The 22,038-nt window shown below is 37.6% G+C and overlaps 1 protein-coding gene across 1 annotated transcript in view; it reads left to right on the top strand.

The window, feature by feature from the left end:
* Positions 1-18,850, top strand: part of tmprss5 (transmembrane serine protease 5) — a 51,141-nt gene extending 32,291 nt beyond the window's left edge. The window contains exons 6-13 of the mRNA XM_061973158.1: positions 8,298-8,411; positions 8,504-8,547; positions 8,660-8,822; positions 8,957-9,138; positions 18,030-18,128; positions 18,217-18,359; positions 18,466-18,618; positions 18,750-18,850. Of these exons, the coding sequence (XP_061829142.1) occupies positions 8,298-8,411; positions 8,504-8,547; positions 8,660-8,822; positions 8,957-9,138; positions 18,030-18,128; positions 18,217-18,359; positions 18,466-18,618; positions 18,750-18,758 (907 nt within the window). The 3' untranslated portion in view covers positions 18,759-18,850. The remainder of the gene's footprint in view (positions 1-8,297; positions 8,412-8,503; positions 8,548-8,659; positions 8,823-8,956; positions 9,139-18,029; positions 18,129-18,216; positions 18,360-18,465; positions 18,619-18,749) is intronic.
* Positions 18,851-22,038: the final 3,188 nt, after the last annotated feature.

The raw sequence follows: 22,038 nt of genomic DNA, 5'->3' as shown, positions 1-22,038 counted from the left end.
TTATTTATAATCCAGGGTGTGGAGGGGGGCGCCGGATGTAAGTGTCAAAAAGACAGCCAAAAGAGTTTGATATGAGAATAAATCTAAAATTAAAATATAGGGTAGAAATGCACCCATTTGCAGGAAATGTAGTCTTGATTTTCAAAATTTTCTTTCAAGGCTTGCATGTCTACATTAAAACATTCTTCTTCATACTGCATTAATATATGCTACTTTTAAACTTTCATGCAGAGAAGGAAATCACAACTAAAAAAATCACTATTTTTTTCATACGGTGTTGATCTGGAAATGTTTGCCTCTGCATTTTGATGGTGTGGACGTGTGGCACCGAATGGAGATAAGCGTCTCGCCCGGCGTTACAATATTTGAACAATGATGACGAAAACTGTTTTCTCTGTCGTGTCCGTGTGTCGAAAATTGTTATGCGCTTATTTTTTTATTTGATTTTGTGCGTGGCATAGATTTGCCGTGCGCAATTGCACAGGCGCGCACCTTAGCGGCTGCGCTAGCATCACAGCTAACGTTAGCCATGCTGCTACCTCTCTGCTGGGAGAGGACGTATACGTATGTGACGTATGACGTGACAGTATGTGACGTATGACGTGACAGTATGTGACGTGTGTAAGAACGTGCGCTCGCTGTCTGTGAGAGGGAGACACAGGAAAGAGTGAGAAGAGCCTGTCGTGTAATGCCAGCAGCTAAAAGCAACTGCGTGAGAATCCACAGACCTGTGGATGTGTTGAAGGTGTGCTGGAAAATACTGAACGGAAATTAGGGAGCAGCAGAAAAGTGGAATGTATTATTTAAATCGGTGCGTTGGAAAACACGGACCGGTGTTTTTTTTTTTTTTCAAACTGGATCTGGATCGGCATTTTCCCATGCCTTGCCGATACGCATTTTTTGGCAAATATCGGCGGCCGATCCGATCCAAATATCAGATCGGAACATCCCTATGTCAGAGTAGCTGTCATTACACCCCACTTGCAGACCAGACATGGCATCTGTAAAGCCAAAGTTCGTGGTACAGCTTTCTAAAAAATCAATTAGAGTCAATGTGTAACCCATACAACTGATACATGTTACAACTTTCAAGGCAAATTATACTATTATAAAATAGAATGGTACGATGAGAAGGATTGACACTGGAGGCATACCAGTCTCAATTAGGGCTGGGCGATATGGCCTTTTTTTAAGATCTCGATATTTTAAGGGCCATGTAACGAAACACCATATATATCTGGATATTTTGCCTTAACCTTGAATGAACACTTGATGCATATAATCACAGCAGTATGATGATTCTATGTGTCTACATTAAAACATTCTTCTTCATACTGCATTAATATATGCTACTTTTAAACTTCCATACTAGGGATGTCCCGATCCAGGTTTTTGCACTTCCGATCCGATACCGATATTGTTTTTGCACTTCCGATCCGATACCGATACTTGATTCATGATACAGATATATACTATCATCATAATACAGTCATCACACAAGATAATCACATTGAATTATTTACATTATTTATAATCCAGGGTGTGGAGGGGGGCGCCGGATGTAAGTGTCAAAAAGACAGCCAAAAGAGTTTGATATGAGAATAAATCTAAAGTTAAAATATAGAGTAGAAATGCACCCATTTGCAGGAAATGTAGTCTTGATTTTCAAAATTTTCTTTCAAGGCTTGCATGTCTACATTAAAACATTCTTCTTCATACTGCATTAATATATGCTACTTTTGAACTTTCATGCAGAGAAGGAAATCACAACTAAAAAAATCACTAATTTTGATGTGGAAATTTTTGCCTCGGCATTTTGATGGTGTGGACGTGTGGCACCGAATGGAGATAAGCGTCTCGACAGACGTCACAATATTTGAACAATGATGACGAAAACTGTTTTCTCTGTCGTGACCGTGTGTCGAAAATTGTTATGCGCTTATTTTTTTATTTGATTTTGTGCGTGGCATATAATTGCTATGCGCAGAGGACGCTTATACAGTGCGCAATTGCACAGGCGAGCACCTTAAAGGGAGCGTTGCTCGCACGGCTGCGCTAGCATCACAGCTAACGTTAGCCATGCTGCTACCTCTCTGCTTGGGGAGGACGTATACGTATGTGACGTATGACGTGACAGTATGTGACGTGTGACGTGACAGTATGTGACGTGTGTAAGAAGGTGCACTTTCTGTCTGTGAGAGGGAGACACAGGAAATAGTGAGAAGAGCCTGTCGTGTAATGCCAGCAGCTAAAAACAACTGCGTGAGAATTGTGGATGTGTTGAAGGTGTGCTGGAAAATGCGGAACGGAAGATACGGAGCAACAGAAAAGTGGAATGTATTATTTAAATTGGTGCGTTGGAAAACACGGACCGGAGTTTTTTTAAAACTGGATCTGGATCGGCATTTTCCCATGCCTTGCCGATACGCAATTTTTGGCAAATATCGGCAGCCGATCCGATCCAAATATCGGATCGGGACATCCCTAATATGACCCCTTTATGGTCACAGTTCGATTCAATTTGGATACAGTCAGGGAAAAAAATTCAAAACTAACTTTTGTGTTCAATGATTTTTACAACTAAGCATGAAAACGCAATTGCAATCTGCTGACAGGTAATTATCCGATAACTCTCAAACTATAAAATAAAAAAATTGAAGTATACAAAAAAAAACAATTAGTCCACCTTTAGTCACAATACCCAGGTTTGTGGAGGTGCCTTGCAATCCAAATGTATACTTCCATACAGCAGCGTTCGGTTTGATACCTACACTATATTGCCAAAAGTAATTGGCCACCTGCCTTGACTCACATATGAACTTGAAGTGCCATCCCATTCCTAACCAATAGGGTTAAATATGATGTGGGTCCACCTTTTGCAGCTATTACAGCTTCAACTATTCTGGGAAGGCTGTCCACAAGGTTGCGAAGTGTGTTTATAGGAATTCTCCACCATTCTTCCAAAAGCGCTGATGTTGGTGGAGAAGGCCTGGCTCTCAGTCTCCGTTCTAATTCATCCCAAAGGTGTTCTATCGGGTTCAGGTCAGGACTCTGTGCAGGCCAGTCAAGTTCATCCCACACCAGACTCTGTCATCCATGTCTTTATGGACCTTGCTTTGTGCACTGGTGCACAGTCATGTTGGAAGAGGAAGGCGCCCCGCTCCAAACTGTTCCCACAAGGTTTTGAGCATGGAATTGTCCAAAATGTTTTGGTATCCTGGAGCATTCAAAGTTCCTTTCACTGGAACTAAGGGGCCAAGCCCAACTCTTGAAAAACCACCCCACACCATATATCCTCCTCCACCAAATTTCACACTCGTTTTCCTGGTAATCTCCAAACCCAGACTCGTCCATCAGAAATTTCACGACTGGATTTGTTGCACAGGTGGCATCCTATGACAGTTACGCGCTGGAAATCACTGAGAGCGGCCCATTCTTTCACAAATGTTTGTAGAAACAGTCTCCATGTCTAAGTGCCTGATTTTATACACCTGTGATTTATTTATTTATTTACATTTATTGATTAGGACACCTGATTCTGATCACTTGGATGGGTGGCCAAATACTTTTGGCAATATATTGTATATATTTGTTACAGCCCTAATAAATATGAATGAATACAACATTTATGTATATATTATAATACATTTGTAAATATATAAAGATCTTACCCCTAATATGTATCTAATAGGGATGTCCGATAATATCGGACTGCCGATATTATCGGCCGATAAGTGCTTTAAAATGTAATATCGGAAATTATCGGTTTCAAAAAGTAAAATGTATGACTTTTTAAAAACGCCACTGTGTACACGGACGTAGGGAGAAGTACAGAGCACCAATAAACCTTAAAGGCACTGCCTTTGCGTGCCGGCCCAATCACATAATATCTACGGCTTTTCACACACACAAGTGAATGCCATGCATACTTGGTCAACAGCCATACAGGTCACACTGAGGGTGGCCGTATAAACAACTTTAACAGTATTACAAATATGTGCGACACTATGAACCCACACCAAACAAGAATGACAAACACATTTCGGGAGAACATCTGCACCGTAACACAACATAAACACAACAGAACAAATACCCAGAAACCCTTGGAGCACTAACTCTTCCGGGACGCTACAATATACACCGCCCGCTACCCCCCTTCTCAACCTCCTCATGCCCTCTCAGGGAGAGCATGTCCCAAATTCCAAACTGCTGTTTTGAGGCATGTTAAAAAAAATAATGCACTTTGTGACAATAATAAATATGGCAGTGCCATGTTGGCATTTTTTTCCATAACTTGAGTTGATTTATTTTGAAAAACCTTGTTATATTGTTTAATGCATCCAGTGGGGCATCACAACAAAATTAGGCATAACAATGTGTTCATTCCACGACTGTATATATCGGTATTAGGGATGTCCGATAATATCGGCCTGCCGATATTATCGGCCGATAAATGCGTTAAAAAGTAATATCGGAAATTATTGGTATCGTTTTTTTTATTATCAGTATCGTTTTTTTTGTTGTTGTTTTTTGTCCCGATTAAGAGGAATGTTTTGACGGTGGAACGGTTGAAATTAGAGATGTTGCATTTATCGGCCAAAATGAGAGATGTTGCATTTATGTTGAAATTAGAGATGTTGAGATGTTGCTTTAAAATGTAATATCGGAAATTATCGGTATTTGTTTTTTTATTATCGGTATCGTTTTTTATTTAATTTTTTTTATTAAATCAACATAAAAAACACAAGATACACTTACAATTAGTGCACCAACCCAAAAAACCTTCCTCCCCCATTCACACTCATTCACACAAAAGGGTTGTTTCTTTCTGTTATTAATATTGTGGTTCCTACATTATATATCAATATATATCAATACAGTCTGCAAGGGATACAGTCCGTAAGCACACATGATTGTGCGTGCTGCTGGTCCACTAATAGTACTAACCTTTAACAGATTAATTTAAATCATTTTCATTAATTACTAGTTTCTATGTAACTGTTTTTATATTGTTTTACTTTCTTTTTTATTCAAGAATTGTTTTAAATTTATTTATCTTATTTTATTTTTTTTAAAAGGACCTTATCTTCACCATACCTGGTTGTCCGAATTAGGCATAATAATGTGTTAATTTCCCGACTGTATATATCGGTATTAGGGATGACCGATAATATTGGCTTGCCGATATTATCGGCCGATAAATGCGTTAAAATGTAATATCGGAAATTATTGGTATCGTTTTTTTTATTATCAGTATCGTTTTTTTTTTTTTTTTTTGTCCCGATTAAGAGGAATGTTTTGACGGTGGAACGGTTGAAATTAGAGATGTTGCATTTATCGGCCAAAATGAGAGATGTTGCATTTATGCTGGAATTAGAGATGTTGCATTTAAATGCGTTAAAATGTAATATCGGAAATGATCGGTATTAGTTTTTTTATTATCGGTATCGTTTTTTTAATTTTTTAATTTATTTTTTTATTAAATCAACATAAAAAACACAAGATACACTTACAATTAGTGCACCAACCCAAAAAACCTCCCTCCCCCATTCACACTCATTCACACAAAAGGGTTGTTTCTTTCTGTTATTAATATTGTGGTTCCTACATTATATATCAATATATATCAATACAGTCTGCAAGGGATACAGTCTGTAAGCACACATGATTGTGCGTGCTGCTGGTCCACTAATAGTACTAACCTTTAACACTTAATTCTACTCATTTTCATTAACTACTAGTTTCTATGTAACTGTTTTTATATTGTTTTACTTTCTTTTTTATTCAAGAATTTTTTTTAAATTTATTTATCTTATTTTTTTTAAAAGGACCTTATCTTCACCATACCTGGTTGTCCGAATTAAGCATAATAATGTGTTAATTTCCCGACTGTATATATCGGTATTAGGGATGTCCGATAATATCGGCCTGCCGATATTATCGGCCGATAAATGCGTTAAAATGTAACATCGGAAATTATTGGTATCGTTTTTTTTATTATCAGTATCGTTTTTTTTTGTTTGTTTTTTGTCCCGATTAAGAGGAATGTTTTGACGGTGGAACGGTTGTGTCAAGACTTGGTCTTGGGTGTGTGCTTTTCCGGGATGCAACGGAAAGTTGGCTCGGGCGAGACGGGAATGAAGGTACATGATTTATTCATTATTATCAAAAAAAAAGGAATAAATGAAAGCGCGCACAGTGGCGGAGAATAAACTATGAAATCAAAAGACTATAGCAAAAAGTACAAACAAAAAACACGCACATTGGCGGAGAACAAACTATGAAACCAAAAAGACTATAAACATGGAACAAAAACTTACTTGGCTTGGACAAAAATAGTTGCATGGAGAATGGACATGGAAAGAAGTATCAGGCATGGACAGAGCATAAATGTGGTGAGGTCGTCAGAAAGACAAACTGAAAAACACTGAACTTAAATACTACAGACATGATTAACGAAAACAGGTGCGTGACTCAAGACGTGAAACAGGTGCGTGACGTGACAGGTGAAAACTAATGGGTTGCTATGGTGACAATCAAGAGTGCACAATGAGTCCAAACGTGGAACAGGTGAAACTAATGGGGTAATCATGGAAACAAGACAAGGGAGTGAAAAGACAGAAACTAAAGAGTCCTATAATTAAACAAAACATGACTTAAAACAAAACATGATTACACAGACATGACAGGTTGAAATTAGAGATGTTGCATTTATCGGCCAAAATGAGAGATGTTGCATTTATGTTGAAATTAGAGATGTTGCATTTAAATGCGTTAAAATGTAATATCGGAAATTATCGGTATTGTTTTTTTTCTTATCGGTATCGGGTTTTTTTTGTTTGTTTTTTTTGTTTTTTTTAATGAAATCAACATTAAAAACACAAGATACACTTACAATTAGTGGACCAACCCAAAAAAAACCTTCCTCCCCTCATTCACACTCATTCACACAAATGGGTTGTTTCTGTTATTAATATTCTGGTTTCTACATTATATATCAATATATATCAATACAGTCTGCAAGGGATACAGTCCGTAAGCACACATGATTGTGCGTGCTGCTGGTCCACTAATAGTACTAACCTTTAACAGCTAATTTGACTCATTTTCATTAATTACTAGTTTCTATCTAACTGTTTTTATATTGTTTTACTTTCTTTTTTATTCAAGAAAATGTTTTTAATTTATCTTTTTTTTTTTTTTTTTTAAAGTACCTTATCTTCACCATACCTGGTTGTCCGAATTAGGCATAATAATGTGTTAATTTCACGACTGTATATATCGGTATTAGGGATGTCCGTTAATATCGGCCTGCCGATATTATCGGCCGATAAATGCGTTAAAATGTAATATCGGAAATTATTTGTATCGTTTTTTTTATTATCAGTATCGTTTTTTTTTTGTTTTTTTTTGTCCCGATTAAGAGGAATGTTTTGACGGTGGAACGGTTGAAATTAGAGATGTTGCATTTATCGGCCAAAATGAGAGATGTTGCATTCATGTTGAAATTAGAGATGTTGCATTTAAATGCGTTAAAATGTAATATCGGAAATTATCGGTATTAGTTTTTTTTATTATCGGTATCATTTTTTTTAATTTATTTTTATTTATTTATTTATTTTTATTAAATCAACATAAAAAACACAAGATACACTTACAATTAGTGCACCAACCCAAAAAAACCTTCCTCCCCCATTTACACTCATTCACACAAATGGGTTGTTTCTTTCTGTTATTAATATTGTGGTTCCTACATTATATATCAATATATATCAATACAGTCTGCAAGGGATACAGTCTGTAAGCACACATGATTGTGCGTGCTGCTGGTCCACTAATAGTACTAACCTTTAACAGTTAATTTTACTCATTTTCATTAATTACTAGTTTCTATGTAACTGTTTTTATTTTGTTTTACTTTCTTTTTTATTCAAGAAAATGTTTTTAATTTATTTATCTTTTTTTTATTTTTTTATTTAAAGTACCTTATCTTCACCATACCTGGTTGTCCAAATTAGGCATAATAATGAGTTAATTCCACGACTGCATATATCGGTTGATATCGATATCGGTAATTAAAGAGTTGGACAATATAGGAATATCGGATATCGGCAAAAAGCCAATTTGGACATACCTAATCGGTATCGGTTGATATCTGAATCGGTAATTAAGAGTTGGACAATATCGTCAAAAAAGCCATTATTGGACATCTCTAGTATCGAATATTCTCTGCAGTTGATTATATAAAAGCCCACAGCCCAATGAGAAAACTGCCTCTGTATATGTTGTTATTCCAGACTGACCAAGCAGAAAGGAGTGAATCTGACTGACATTGGGCCAAACTACACTGATGGCTTTTTACAGATAACCTCAGACAACAGGGGCACTCTGGAAAACATGTGGCAATTCAGGTAACGTTGAACAGTGATGAAGATAAAGCTATCGGTACTGAAACATGGACTACTGATTATCAGTTATTGCATTATTATTATTTTTTATCTAGGCGGAGGTGCATCACTGACAAGGTTATCGCTTTACAATGTTTTGGTGAGAATGTTCATCTTCACAGCCCTATAGCTAGACGTCATTCTGCAAAATACCCGTATCCATGCCAAACGTGTCACAAAGTGTGGCTGATCCTGAATAAATGTGGTTGTAGAGTGCGGAACACGAGCAAAGCTGCCCAGGATAATCGGGGGAGTGGAGGCCTCGCTGGGCAGGTGGCCCTGGCAGGTTAGCCTCTACTACGGCAACCGACACACCTGCGGAGGCTCCATCATCACCAGCCAATGGATAGTCACAGCTGCTCATTGTGTGCAAAAGTAAGAACTGTACCGCGGCATTAAACGCTCAAATGCTGCGACCTTTACAAAGCAGAAGAATGACACCACACAGCACAGGTGACAATTGTCCCCTTTCAAGACCTGACTCCTGCTTATTTTTCTTTAAATGTCAGCTACAGGCTGCCTCAGGTATCCAGCTGGGCAGCCTACACGGGTCTCGTGACACACTCGGCAAAAATGACGGAACATGTGAGGCATGCCGTGGAGAAGATCATCTACAACAAGAACTACAAACATGTGAGCCACGATAGCGACATCGCCTTAATGAAACTACGGACACCGCTTAATTTCTCAGGTAGCAAACGCCTGTGAGCATTACCAACATATTAGTGATGACCAGTGCTGTGATACATACTCATACCTGCCAACTTTTGAAATCAGAAAAACCTAGTAGCCAGGGTCAAGGGGCCGCAGGCCCCGGTAGGTCCAGGATAAAGTCCTGGTGGGGGGTTCAGGCTTCGCCCCCCGACGCAAAATGATTATTAGCATTCAGACAGGTTAAAATGTTGCTAAAACCATCACTTTTCTATCAGTCACAGTGACTTTTCAAAACAAAAATATTACAGCAAAAATCATATGGGTTGATTGACATGTTTATTCTGTAAGCTAACTTCAATAGTTTGAAATTATTTTGACAGTTAATGCCAGTTATCCTGTCAACCTTTCACAAGACTTCAATTTGTTAATTGAAAGTATAAACAGTATAAACACTTTTTACAGTAAACAAATGGTAAAACAGTACTAAACAATTCCATTAAAAAAAAACTGGTGTCATTATTAACTTTCTGTCCAAGCTTGTATAATCTACTGCCTTGTTCAATTGTATAAAATATTCTGTGCCTAAAATTCACATTTCTATCACAATTATCATACTGTAAACATGGTAAGCTAACTTCATTAAAATTAATAGTCCTGTCAATAGCATGGAATTACAATTCAAATGTAGTTTTTTTGTAAGCCTTTCAAAAGAATTCAAAATATGAAAAATTAATGAAAATTAATTGAAGCCATCAGACACTTGAAAAGTGGCACATCACATCTCTAATGTAATCATTTTAACTTTTCAACAGAAATAGCACTGCAAAAATATTAAGGACATATACTTCTGTATTTTGGTAGTTATGCTGTCAACATTTAACAAGATTTCTTCAACTTGGACTTGAAAGCATAAATAGTATAAGCACTTTTAACAGTATAACAGTACTAAACAATTCCAATAGATAACATTGGTGTCATTACCTTTTTGTGGCTAAAATCCGAAAAACGTTGAAAGTTTTCCACTTGTATCGCTAGCAACGGCATTAGACTTGTGTTATTTTTGTCCCAACGTGGTCTTTTACATCGCTAATTCCTCCGTGTCCGATCGAAAAATCTTGTCTGCACAAGGTGCAATTCGCGTAGTTTTCACCCTTTTTGGAACGGATAATTATTCCCGGATAGTCTTTTGAATATTCTTTACGGAATGACTGCAGTTTTCTTTTCGGTTTAAGACTCGTTTGCGATGTTTCTCCGGCTGATTCCATGATCGTTCGCTCGTTTGGAAACAATGGCAACAGGTGCCTCGTGCTTGGCAGCGGTGCTATAAATAGCCTCGCGCATTTAAAAACAAATTTTTTTTTTAATTAATGAAAAAACTTATTTTTTATCACTGCAACCGTAACCCGGAATAGGTTGATGAAAACCGTACTAATTACGGGAAAACCGGAGTAGTTGGCAGGTATGCATACTCTATACCAGGGATTATTAACCTTTTTGACCTTGGGGCCCAACTTTTCCACTGCAGAGAGGCCCAGGGCCCACTCAAATATTAACACTGAATTAGTCATTGATTTTAATCATATTAATAATGATATCGAATATACTTACAGTTTACAGCCTTGTCAAATGACACGAAGCCATGTGTTAGTCCAAAAGATTATTATCAAGGTTTAGGTCAAAAATAAATACTAATCAATTATACTGCAAAAGAAGGGATGGAAAATACAAACATACAATTCAAATAATAATATATATGTTTCTCACATAAACTGTTGATAAATTCAAAGTGCAAATGGAAATACAGCTTCACCACTTTAGTCATAATTTTTTGCGCTGAAGAAACTTCCACTGCCACAAGTGGACTGCTGTGACCCATAGGGACAACAGCTGAGAAACGGATATTTTTGACAACCACCTATAGGGGCACTCGCGGCCCAACAACTATGGTTAAACACTGCTCTATACAATCTTTTACCATTGCTAAACTACTTTTTCACCTTCTTCTGCCTATATTTACCTACTTTGTACCATCTTTTACCAATATAACCTTCTTTTTTTTTACCTTCTTCTGGCATGTTTACCTACTTTATACCATCTTTTACCAATATAAACTCTTTTTTTTTTAACTTCTTCTGGCATGTTTACCTACTTTATACCATCTTTTACCAATTTGACCTTTTTTTTTACCTTCTTCTGGCATATTTACCTACTTTATACCATCGTTTACCACTGTAACCTTTTTCTTACCTTCTTCTGGCATGTTTACCTACTTTATACCATCTTTTACCAATATAACCTATTTTTTTTACCTTCTTCTGGCATGTTTACCTACTTTATACCATCTTTTACCAATATAACCTCTTTGTTTACCTTCTTCTGGCATGTTTACCTACTTTATACCATCTTTTACCAATATAACCTCTTTTTTTAACCTTCTTCTGGGATGTTTACCTACTTTAGACCATCTTTTACCAATATAACCTCTTTGTTTACCTTCTTCTGGCATGTTTACCTACTTTATACCATATTTTACCAATATAACCTCTTTGTTTACCTTCTTCTGACATGTTTACCTACTTTATACCATCTTTTACCAATATAACCTCTTTTTTTTTAACCTTCTTCTGGCATATATACCTACTTTATACCATCTTTTACCAATGTAGCCTCTTCTTTTTTATCTTCTGTAAATATTTACCTACTTTATATCATCATTTACCAATGTAACCTCTTTTTTACCTACTTTATACCATCTTTTACCAATACAACCTCTTTTTTTTACCTTCTTCTGGCATGTTTACCTACTTTATACCATCTTTTACCAATATAACCTCTTTGTTTACCTTCTTCTGACATGTTTACCTACTTTATACCATCTTTTACCAATATAACCTTTTTTTTTTTACCTTATTCTGGCATGTTTACCTACTTTATACCATCTTTTACCAATATAACCTTTTTTTTACCTTCTTCTGGCATGTTTACCTACTTTATACCATCTTTTACCAATATGACCTTTTTTTTTTACCTTCTTCTGGCATATTTACCTACTTTATACCATCGTTTACCAATGTAACCTTTTTCTTACCTTCTTCTGGCATGTTTACCTACTTTATACCATCTTTTACCAATATAACCTCTTTTTTTTCCTTCTTCTGGCATGTTTACCTACTTTATACCATCTTTTACCAATATAACCTCTTTGTTTACCTTCTTCTGGCATGTTTACCTACTTTATACCATCTTTTACCAATATAACCTCTTTTTCTACCTTCTTCTGGCATGTTTACCTACTTTATACCATCTTTTACCAATATAACATTTTTTTTTTACCTTCTTCTGGCATGTTTACCTACTTTATACCATCTTTTACCAATATAACCTCTTTGTTTACCTTCTTCTGACATGTTTACCTACTTTATACCATCTTTTACCAATATAACCTTTTTTTTTTACCTTATTCTGGCATGTTTACCTACTTTATACCATCTTTTACCAATATAACCTTTTTTTACCTTCTTCTGGCATGCTTACCTACTTTATACCATCTTTTACCAATATGACCTTTTTTTTTTTTACCTTCTTCTGGCATATTTACCTACTTTATACCATCTTTTACCAATATAACCTCTTTTTTTTTCCTTCTTCTGGCATGTTTACCTACTTTATACCATCTTTTACCAATATAACCTCTTTGTTTACCTTCTTCTGGCATGTTTACCTACTTTATACCATCTTTTACCAATATAACCTCTTTTTCTACCTTCTTCTGGCATGTTTACCTACTTTATACCATCTTTTACCAATATAACCTATTTTTTTACCTTCTCCTGGCATGTTTACCTACTTTATACCATCTTTTACCAATATAACCTCTTTGTTTACCTTCTTCTGACATGTTTACCTACTTTATACCATCTTTTACCAATATAATCTTTTTTTTTTTTACCTTATTCTGGCATGTTTACCTACTTTATACCATCTTTTACCAATATAACCTCTTTTCTTCTACCTTCTGTATATATTTACCTACTTTATACCATATTTTACCAATATAACCTCTTTTCTTCTACCTTCTGTATATATTTACCTACTTTATACCATCTTTTACCAATATAACCTCTTTTCTTCTACCTTCTGTATATATTTACCTACTTTATACCATCGTTTACCAATGTAACCTCTTTTTTTACCTTCTTCTGGCATGTCTACCTACTTTATACCATCTTTTACCAATATAACCTCTTTTCTTCTACCTTCTGTATATATTTACCTACTTTATACCATCGTTTACCAATGTAACCTCTTTTTTTACCTTCTTCTGGCATGTCTACCTACTTTATACCATCGTTTACCAATATAACCTCTTTTTTGTACCTTCTTCTGGCATGTTTACCTACTTTATACCATCCTTTACCAATATAACCTCTTTTTTTACCTTCTTCTGGCATGTTTACCCACTTTATACCATCTTTTACCAATATAACCTTTTTTTACCTTCTTCTGGCATGTTTACCTACTTTATACCATCTTTTACCAATATAATCTCTTTTTTTACCTTCTTCTGGCATGTTTACCTACTTTATACCATCTTTTACAAATGTTAACTTTATTCTTTACTTTCTTCTGCCATGTTTACTTACTTTAAACAACCTTTTACTTGTTCACCATCTTCTGCCTATGTTTACCTACATCATACCATGTTTACCTACTTTCTTTTTACCTTCTTCTGCCCAGGTTTACCCACTTTAACCCTTGTGTAATGTTCATACTGTTGTTACTCAGCCAGCGTTTGTGGGTCTGATGGACCCGTTGCATTTTGTGGCTTTTAATGCCTCACAATCAATCACTTTTATGTTAAAATACTGAACAGATGTTTATTGGGATAAGGTAAACATCAGTTCAGTATTTTAACAGAAAAGTGTATATTGTTGTTACTCAGCCAGCGTTTGTGGGTCTGATGGACCCGTTGCATTTTGTGGCTTTTAATGCCTCACAATCAATCACTTTTATGTTAAAATACTGAACAGATGTTTATTGGGATAAGGTAAACATCAGTTCAGTATTTTAACAGAAAAGTGTTTGATTGTGAGGCATTAAAAGCCACAAAATGCAACGGGTCCATCAGACCCACAAACGCTGGCTGAGTAACAACAATATGAACGTTGCACGGAAAAAATTCTCTGCCAGTTTCTGCATCCCACAGGGATTCTTCTTTTGTGTTTCTGCACCGGCGGTTCCCACACAAGGTTGCAACATTGTTTGTCAACACTGTCTGCTCTCATTTTCTCGCACAATTGACCCTCTGATGTTCTGTGTACCTACACTCTGTCCTCCTCCTGTCTAGGCCTGCTGTGTGTGTGTGTGTGTGTGTGTGTGTGTGTGTGTGTGTGTGTGTGTGTGTGTGGGTGTGTGTGTGTGTGTGTGTGTGTGGTACACAGAACATCAATTTCCACACTTCTATTAGCCCCGGGTCCAGTGGACCCGGACATCTCATATGTAACAGAAATGTGTAGGGGGGGTGTATGGTATGTGGTCATTAAATGTGTATTCTGATATATGTTCTTCACAGAAAATGAGCCAAAGTCAGTGAGTCTCAGTTTGAAAAATTAATTAATTGTATCATTTTTCTTTTAAGAAAAAGTGAAAATGGGTCCTACAGACCTGAACACCACACAATATTTTACCTATGTTTACATACTGTCGGTATCAATTATTATTAGCCTTTATTTAACCAGGTAAAATCCCATTGAGATCAAAGATCTCTTTTCCAAGGGAGACCTGGCCAAGAGGGCAGCAGCAAGGTTACATTAAAAACAATAAACAAATACATAAAACATCACATTTACAACATTAAAACTTGCTCACATGACACATGTGCATACAGACAAGGTAGACTGCAATCCTTTCACAGAAGCTTTAAACTCATTCAACGTAACTAGGGTTTGAAGTTTAATGTTCGATTGTAGGTTATTCCAAGCCTTCGGTGCTGAAAACCTAAATGCTTTCTTGCCCAGTTCAGTTCTTACTTTGGGGACGACAAATTGCAGAACATTCATTGAACGAAGATGCCCAATAAAGAAAGATACATTAATTTATGTCAAACACAAACTAAAAAGCATGGCACATGCTTTCCTTCACGTTCTTTGTAATTAGTTAACAGCTAATAGCATATTATACAAGATAAATATTCTTTGCCATACTGCAAAAGTACCGTATTTTTCGGACTATAAGTCGCAGTTTTTTTCATAGTTTGGCCGGGGGTGCGACTTATACTCAGGAGCGACTTGTGTGTGAAATTATTAACACATTACCGTAAAATATCAAATAATATTATTTATCTCATTCACGTAAGAGACTAGACGTATTAGATTTCATGGGATTTAGCGATTAGGAGTGACAGATTGTTTGGTAAACGTATAGCATGTTCTATATGTTATAGTTATTTGAATGACTCTTACCATAATATGTTACGTTAACATACCAGTTGGTTATTTATGCCTCATATAACGTACACTTATTCAGCCTGTTGTTCACTATTCTTCATTTATTTTAAATTGCCTTTCAAATGTCTATTCTTGTTGTTGGGTCTTATCAAATAAATTTCCCCCAAAAATGTGACTTATATATGTTTTTTTTCCTTCTTTATTATGCATTTACGGCCGGTGCGACTTATACTCCGGAGCGACTTATACTCTGAAAAATACGGTACTCAAGTTAATTATGTATACTGGTGAAATTATGCACAGAATATTGATAGTAGACATTTATTGATTGGCCACTGGTGAGAAAGACCTCCTGTGGATTTATGTGGCGCAAATTACTGTGCTCTCTTACTGGGTTGTAGGATTAAATTATAGGCCTTAAAAATCGAACTAACTTGGATGAACTTGATACGTTATATTACACGCTGTTTATCAAATTAAAGCCAGTTAAATTACATTAAATGTGAAGCATTTACAGTAGTAGATGAAGTACTTTTATAACATAGCATTAGTCTTAAAGGGGAACATTATCACCAGACCTATGTAAGCGTCAATATATACCTTGATGTTGCAGAAAAAAGACCATATATTTTTTTCACCGATTTCCGAACTCTAAATGGGTGAATTTTGGCGAATTAAACGCATTTCTATTATTCGCTCTCGGAGCGATGTTGTGACGTCACATCGGGAAGCAATCCGCCATTTTCTCAAAACACCGAGTCAAATCAGCTCTGTTATTTTCCGTTTTTTTCGACTGTTTTCCGTACCTTGGAGACATCATGCCTCGTCGGTGTGTTGTCGGAGGGTGTAACAACACGAACAGGGACGGATTCAAGTTGCACCAGTGGCCCAAAGATGCGAAAGTGGCAAGAAATTGGACGTTTGTTCCGCACACTTTACCGACGAAAGCTATGCTACGACAGAGATGGCAAGAATGTGTGGATATCCTGCGACACTCAAAGCAGATGCATTTCCAACGATAAAGTCAAAGAAATCTGCCGCCAGACCCCCATTGAATCTGCCGGAGTGTGTGAGCAATTCAGGGACAACTGGACAGATCAGTTTTCAGGAAAAGAGAGCGGATGAGGGTATGTCTACAGAATATATTAATTGATGAAAATTGTATTCATTACTCGCGGTTTTACGTAAATTATTATACATAAACTGTGTTTACCAATAATTTAGCTTAAAAACATTTATTTTTTTCAATCATTCGAGTACATACGACGTCCCATCGGGAAGCAATCCGCCATTTTCTCAAACACATTACAAACACCGAGTCAAATCAGCTCTGTTATTTTCCGTTTTTCCGACTGTTTTCCGTACCTTGGAGACATCATGCCTCGTCGGTGTGTTGTCGGAGGGTGTAACAACACGAACAGGGACGGATTCAAGTTGCACCAGTGGCCCAAAGATGCGAAAGTGGCAAGAAATTGGACGTTTGTTCCGCACACTTTACCGACGAAAGCTATGCTACGACAGAGATGGCAAGAATGTGTGGATATCCTGCGACACTCAAAGCAGATGCATTTCCAACGATAAAGTCAAAGAAATCTGCCGCCAGACCCCCATTGAATCCGCCGGAGTGTGTGAGCAATTCAGGGACAAAGGACCTCGGTAGCACGGCAAGCAATGGCGGCAGTTTGTTCCCGCAGACGAGCGAGCTAAACCCCCTATCGACCATACCTTCCCTGGCCTGCTGACATCAACTCCAAAACTGGACAGATCAACTTTCAGGAAAAGAGCCCGGATGAGGGTATGTCTACAGAATATATTAATTGATGAAAATTGGGCTGTCTGCACTCTCAAAGTGCATGTTGTTGCCAAATACATTTCATATGCTGTAAACCTAGTCCATAGTTGTTAGTTTCCTTTAATGCCAAACAAACACATACCAATCGTTGGTTAGAAGGCGATCGCCGAATTCGTCCTCGCTTTCTCCCGTGTCGCTGGCTGTCGTGTCGTTTTAGTCAGTTTCGCTTGCATACGGTTCAAACCGATATGGCTCAATAGCTTCAGTTTCTTCTTCAATTTCGTTTTCGCTACCTGCCTCCACACTACAACCATCCGTTTCAATACATGCGTAATCTGTTGAATCGCTTAAGCCGCTGAAATCCGAGTCTGAATCCGAGCTGTTTGTTTGTATTCACTATGTGACGTCACAGGTAAATGGCCGGGTGTATATAACGATGGTTAAAATCAGGCACTTTGAAGCTTTTTTTAGGGATATTGCGTGATGGGTAAAATTTTGAAAAAAACTTCGAAAAATACAATAAGCCACTGGGAACTGATTTTTAATGGTTTTAACCCTTCTGAAATTGTGATAATGTTCCCCTTTAAGTTAATGTTGAATGGTTCATCCTTTTACAAATACTTGGTTGTAATAAGTTTAATGTTTGCCACAATGGACATAAACATGTTTCCATCTTCCCTCTTTCTTTAGATATAGTTAGGCCTGTTTGCTTGCCCCAATACGACTACGATGTACCTGGAGGTACGCAGTGCTGGATCTCTGGCTGGGGTTACACACAACCTGACGGTGGTACGAAAGACACCGCTCTCAAAACAAAACAAATTCTGTGTTCCGAGTGTACTGACAGAGCATCCGTGGGACGTTTTTTCTCCCTCAGTTAACTCATCAAACACCCTAAAAGAGGCCCCCATTCCCATAATAAGCACCAACAGGTGCAACAGCTCCTGCATGTACAATGGCGAGATCACACCGAGGATGCTCTGTGCCGGATACACGGAGGGCAAAGTGGACGCCTGTCAGGTGAGATGCGAGATTCTGACTGTACCTTGCAGAGACGTTTGGAAGATTGTCGGCATAAGTGAAGTCTGGAGCTGTCAGTCAACATCTGTATTCAACGCCGGTGTAGGGAGACAGTGGCGGTCCTTTGGTGTGCCAGGATGACAACGTGTGGAGATTGATGGGGGTTGTCAGCTGGGGAAACGGCTGCGCTGAGCCCAACCACCCCGGAGTCTACACCAAAGTGGCGGAATTTCTCGGCTGGATCTATGAGATTATGGAGGTAAACACAAATAAGTACATATCATAGTGTTATTTAAATACATTACACTTCAGGTAAAAGTATATATAATGAAATCCAATATAACATTCCTAATGCCATATTCTTCTGACAATGTTTACTGCACTTTACAGAATTACTGAGTCAGACGAGGCCCCCAGCAATTCAGCAATTCAGAGCGCTTTCTACATTTTTACAACACACGTTGAATGTGAACGTAAAATTCAGTCTAAAAGCATTAAGAAGCATTGTTACTTTGTATTTTTTAATTTTTATGTACCAAATAAAGTACTGTATCTTCTAATTGCAGTGACGTGCGGTGAGGTTGATGGCTGGTGAGGCACTGACTTCATCACAGTCAGATTTACTAAAGAGTATCTTATTCACCATTTGATTGGCAGCAGTTAACGGGTTATGTTTAAAAGCTCATACCAGCATTCTTCCCTGCTTGGCACTCAGCATCAAGGGTTGGAATTGGGGGTTAAATCACCAAAAATGATTCCCAGGCGCGGCGCCGCTGCTGCCCACTGCTCCCCTCACCTCCCAGGGGGTGATCAAGGAGATGGGTCAAATGCAGAGGACAAATTTCATTACACCTAGTGTGTGTGTGACAATCATTGGTACTTTAACTTAACTTTAACTTTACACATACAAACTGTAGCACACAAAAAAAGCACATTTAATAAAAAAAAACGTTATTATGGTCATACCTTTACTTAGAAATTAAGTCCATGTGCCGCAACTAAAGCCCTCACTTAAACTTTCCACGTGCAAGATTGAATCTATTTAAAAAAGTGTAACCGAGGGTTTATAAATGTCGCCTATACTGTATGAAACTACAAAATAACAAACACGGAGGCTCCAGTTTACACGAGGACCACTTTATTTACATTCTTTCAAAAACCTCCGCAACGTGACATCACTTCCGCTCTTAGCGCCTTCAAAATAAGAGCTCAAGGCATATACTGTATAACAGCGCATAACAGGAACTTAACATCACAAAGAGGAAAGCCCATGAAAATAGGTTACAAAAGTTATTTAATAAGAAGCCAAAAAGTGCAAAAACAATAATGTTTGTGTTGGAGGAGTTGTGAATTAGGTACACCTGCAGTCTGCAGGTGTATCTAATGTTGTGTCCCTGCAGTCAATCGCAACTCCTCCAACACCAACATTATTGTTTTTGCACTTTTTGGCTTCTAATGAAATAATTTTTTTAAATAGATTCAATCTTGCACGTGGAAAGTTTAAGTGTCGGCTTTAGTTGATATAACAATTCTACGGCGGGGGTGCAGGAGGCGGGGCTACTGGAGCCTCAGCCAGTGCGTCTTTTGCAGCCGTTTTATGATCGCTCAGCACAAGAAATGCGTTACACACATACAGTTGTTGACAAAATACACTGTACATTATATACCTCAGCTAACTAAACTATAGAAATGTATAATATAATTCATATAGCAATACAGTCTCACTGCACAGCAGGCCAGCAGTTAGCCGAATCATTGCGCAATCCATGTTGAGGCACTGAGTGACGTGCCTCAACTGGCTGCTGTTCACCGCACCGTCTCTTCTCAGTATTTGAACGGCAAATGTGAAAATTCAGTGATTTTGAATAAAAATAATCTAAAACTGGTGAAGTTAAATGGAAAATAACTTTATAGTATAATCACTGGATACATATAACAATTTAATTTTTTTTTTTTCTTTTTACTTTTTTTTTTCTTTCCATGATGGCAGGTGAGGCCCCGCCTCACCTGCCTCTAGTGACTGCACGTCACTGTCTAATTGTCAGTTGTTTACATTTTTGTGTACATAAATGTTGATGTATGAAACTAAGGCCTACATTTTCTAATTGGCTTAATGGTTTACAATGATCAATCAAATCTTGGAGAATGACTAAGAGTACAAAAGTCCTTAAATTGATATCCTTGTTAAAAACATTTAAAGTGATTTAAGTAGCCCTTAGGTACACCATGAATTGAATTAAACACGTTGAAAAACTTATTGGGGTGTTACCATTTAGTGGTCAATTGTACGGAATATGTACTGTACTGTGCAATCTACTAATAAAAGTTTCAATCAATCAAAACAGACTCTGGAACAACGTGCACCAGTCCCTCCGAAACTTTTAAGAAACATTTGAAAACTTCTCTTATTAGAAAAGCTTTTAGTGAATGCACCTTTTAACTATCATTTTTAATCCACTTTGCATCCTTTTTATGATGTTGTCCCTGTTGTTTTAAATTGAATTGTTGTTTTACTTTACCTACGCTTTGTGATTTTATCTCTGAAAAGCGCTTTATAAATACAATTTACTTACTTCAATCCAATCCATCCATCCATTTTTTCTACCGCTTGTCCCTTTCGGGGTCGCGGGGCTGGCTGGAGCCTATCTCAGCTGCATTCAGGCGGTAGGCGGAGTACACCCTGGACAGGTCGCCACCTCATCGGAGGGCCAACACAGATAGACAGACAACATTCACATTCACTCTCACACTATTATGTTAGATCCACTATGGACTGGACTCTCACAATATTATGTTAGATCTACAAACCCCGTTTCCATATGAGTTGGGAAATTGCGTTAGATGTAAATATAAACGGAATACAATGATTTGCAAATCCTTTTCAACCCATATTCAGTTGAATATGCTACAAAGACAACACTTTTTTTTTTTTGCAAATAATCATTAACTTTAGAATTTGATGCCAGCAACACGTGACAAAGAAGTTGGGAAAGGTGGCAATAAATACTGATAAAGTTTAGGAATGCTCATCAAACACTTATTTGGAACATCCCACAGGTGTGCAGGCTAATTGGGAACAGGTGGGTGCCATGATTGGGTATAAAAGTAGATTCCATGAAATGCTCAGTCATTCACAAACAAGGATGGGGCGAGGGTCACCACTTTGTCAACAAATGCGTGAGCAAATTGTTGAACAGTTTAAGAAAAACCTTTCTCAACCAGCTATTGCAAGGAATTTAGGGATTTCACCATCTACGGTTCATAATATCATCAAAGGGTTCAGAGAATCTGGAGAAATCACTGCACGTAAGCAGCTAAGCCCGTGACCTTCGATCCCTCAGGCTGTACTGCATCAACAAGCGACATCAGTGTGTAAAGGATATCACCACATGGGCTCAGGAACACTTCAGAAACCCACTGTCAGTAACTACAGTTGGTCGCTACATCTGTAAGTGCAAGTTAAAACTCTCCTATGCAAGGCGAAAACCGCTTATCAACAACACCCAGAAACGCCGTCGGCTTCGCTGCGCCTGAGCTCATCTAAGATGGACTGATACAAAGTGGAAAAGTGTTCTGTGGTCTGACGAGTCCACATTTCAAATTGTTTTTGGAAACTGTGGACGTCGTGTCCTCCGGACCAAAGAGGAAAACAACCATCCGGATTGTTATAGGCGCAAAG

Source organism: Nerophis lumbriciformis, linkage group LG17 (genome assembly GCF_033978685.3).
Source record: "Nerophis lumbriciformis linkage group LG17, RoL_Nlum_v2.1, whole genome shotgun sequence".
Classification (NCBI taxonomy): Eukaryota; Metazoa; Chordata; class Actinopteri; order Syngnathiformes; family Syngnathidae; genus Nerophis; species Nerophis lumbriciformis.
Note: the sequence above shows the minus strand (reverse complement) of the source record. Positions and strands in the feature narration are given on the sequence as shown.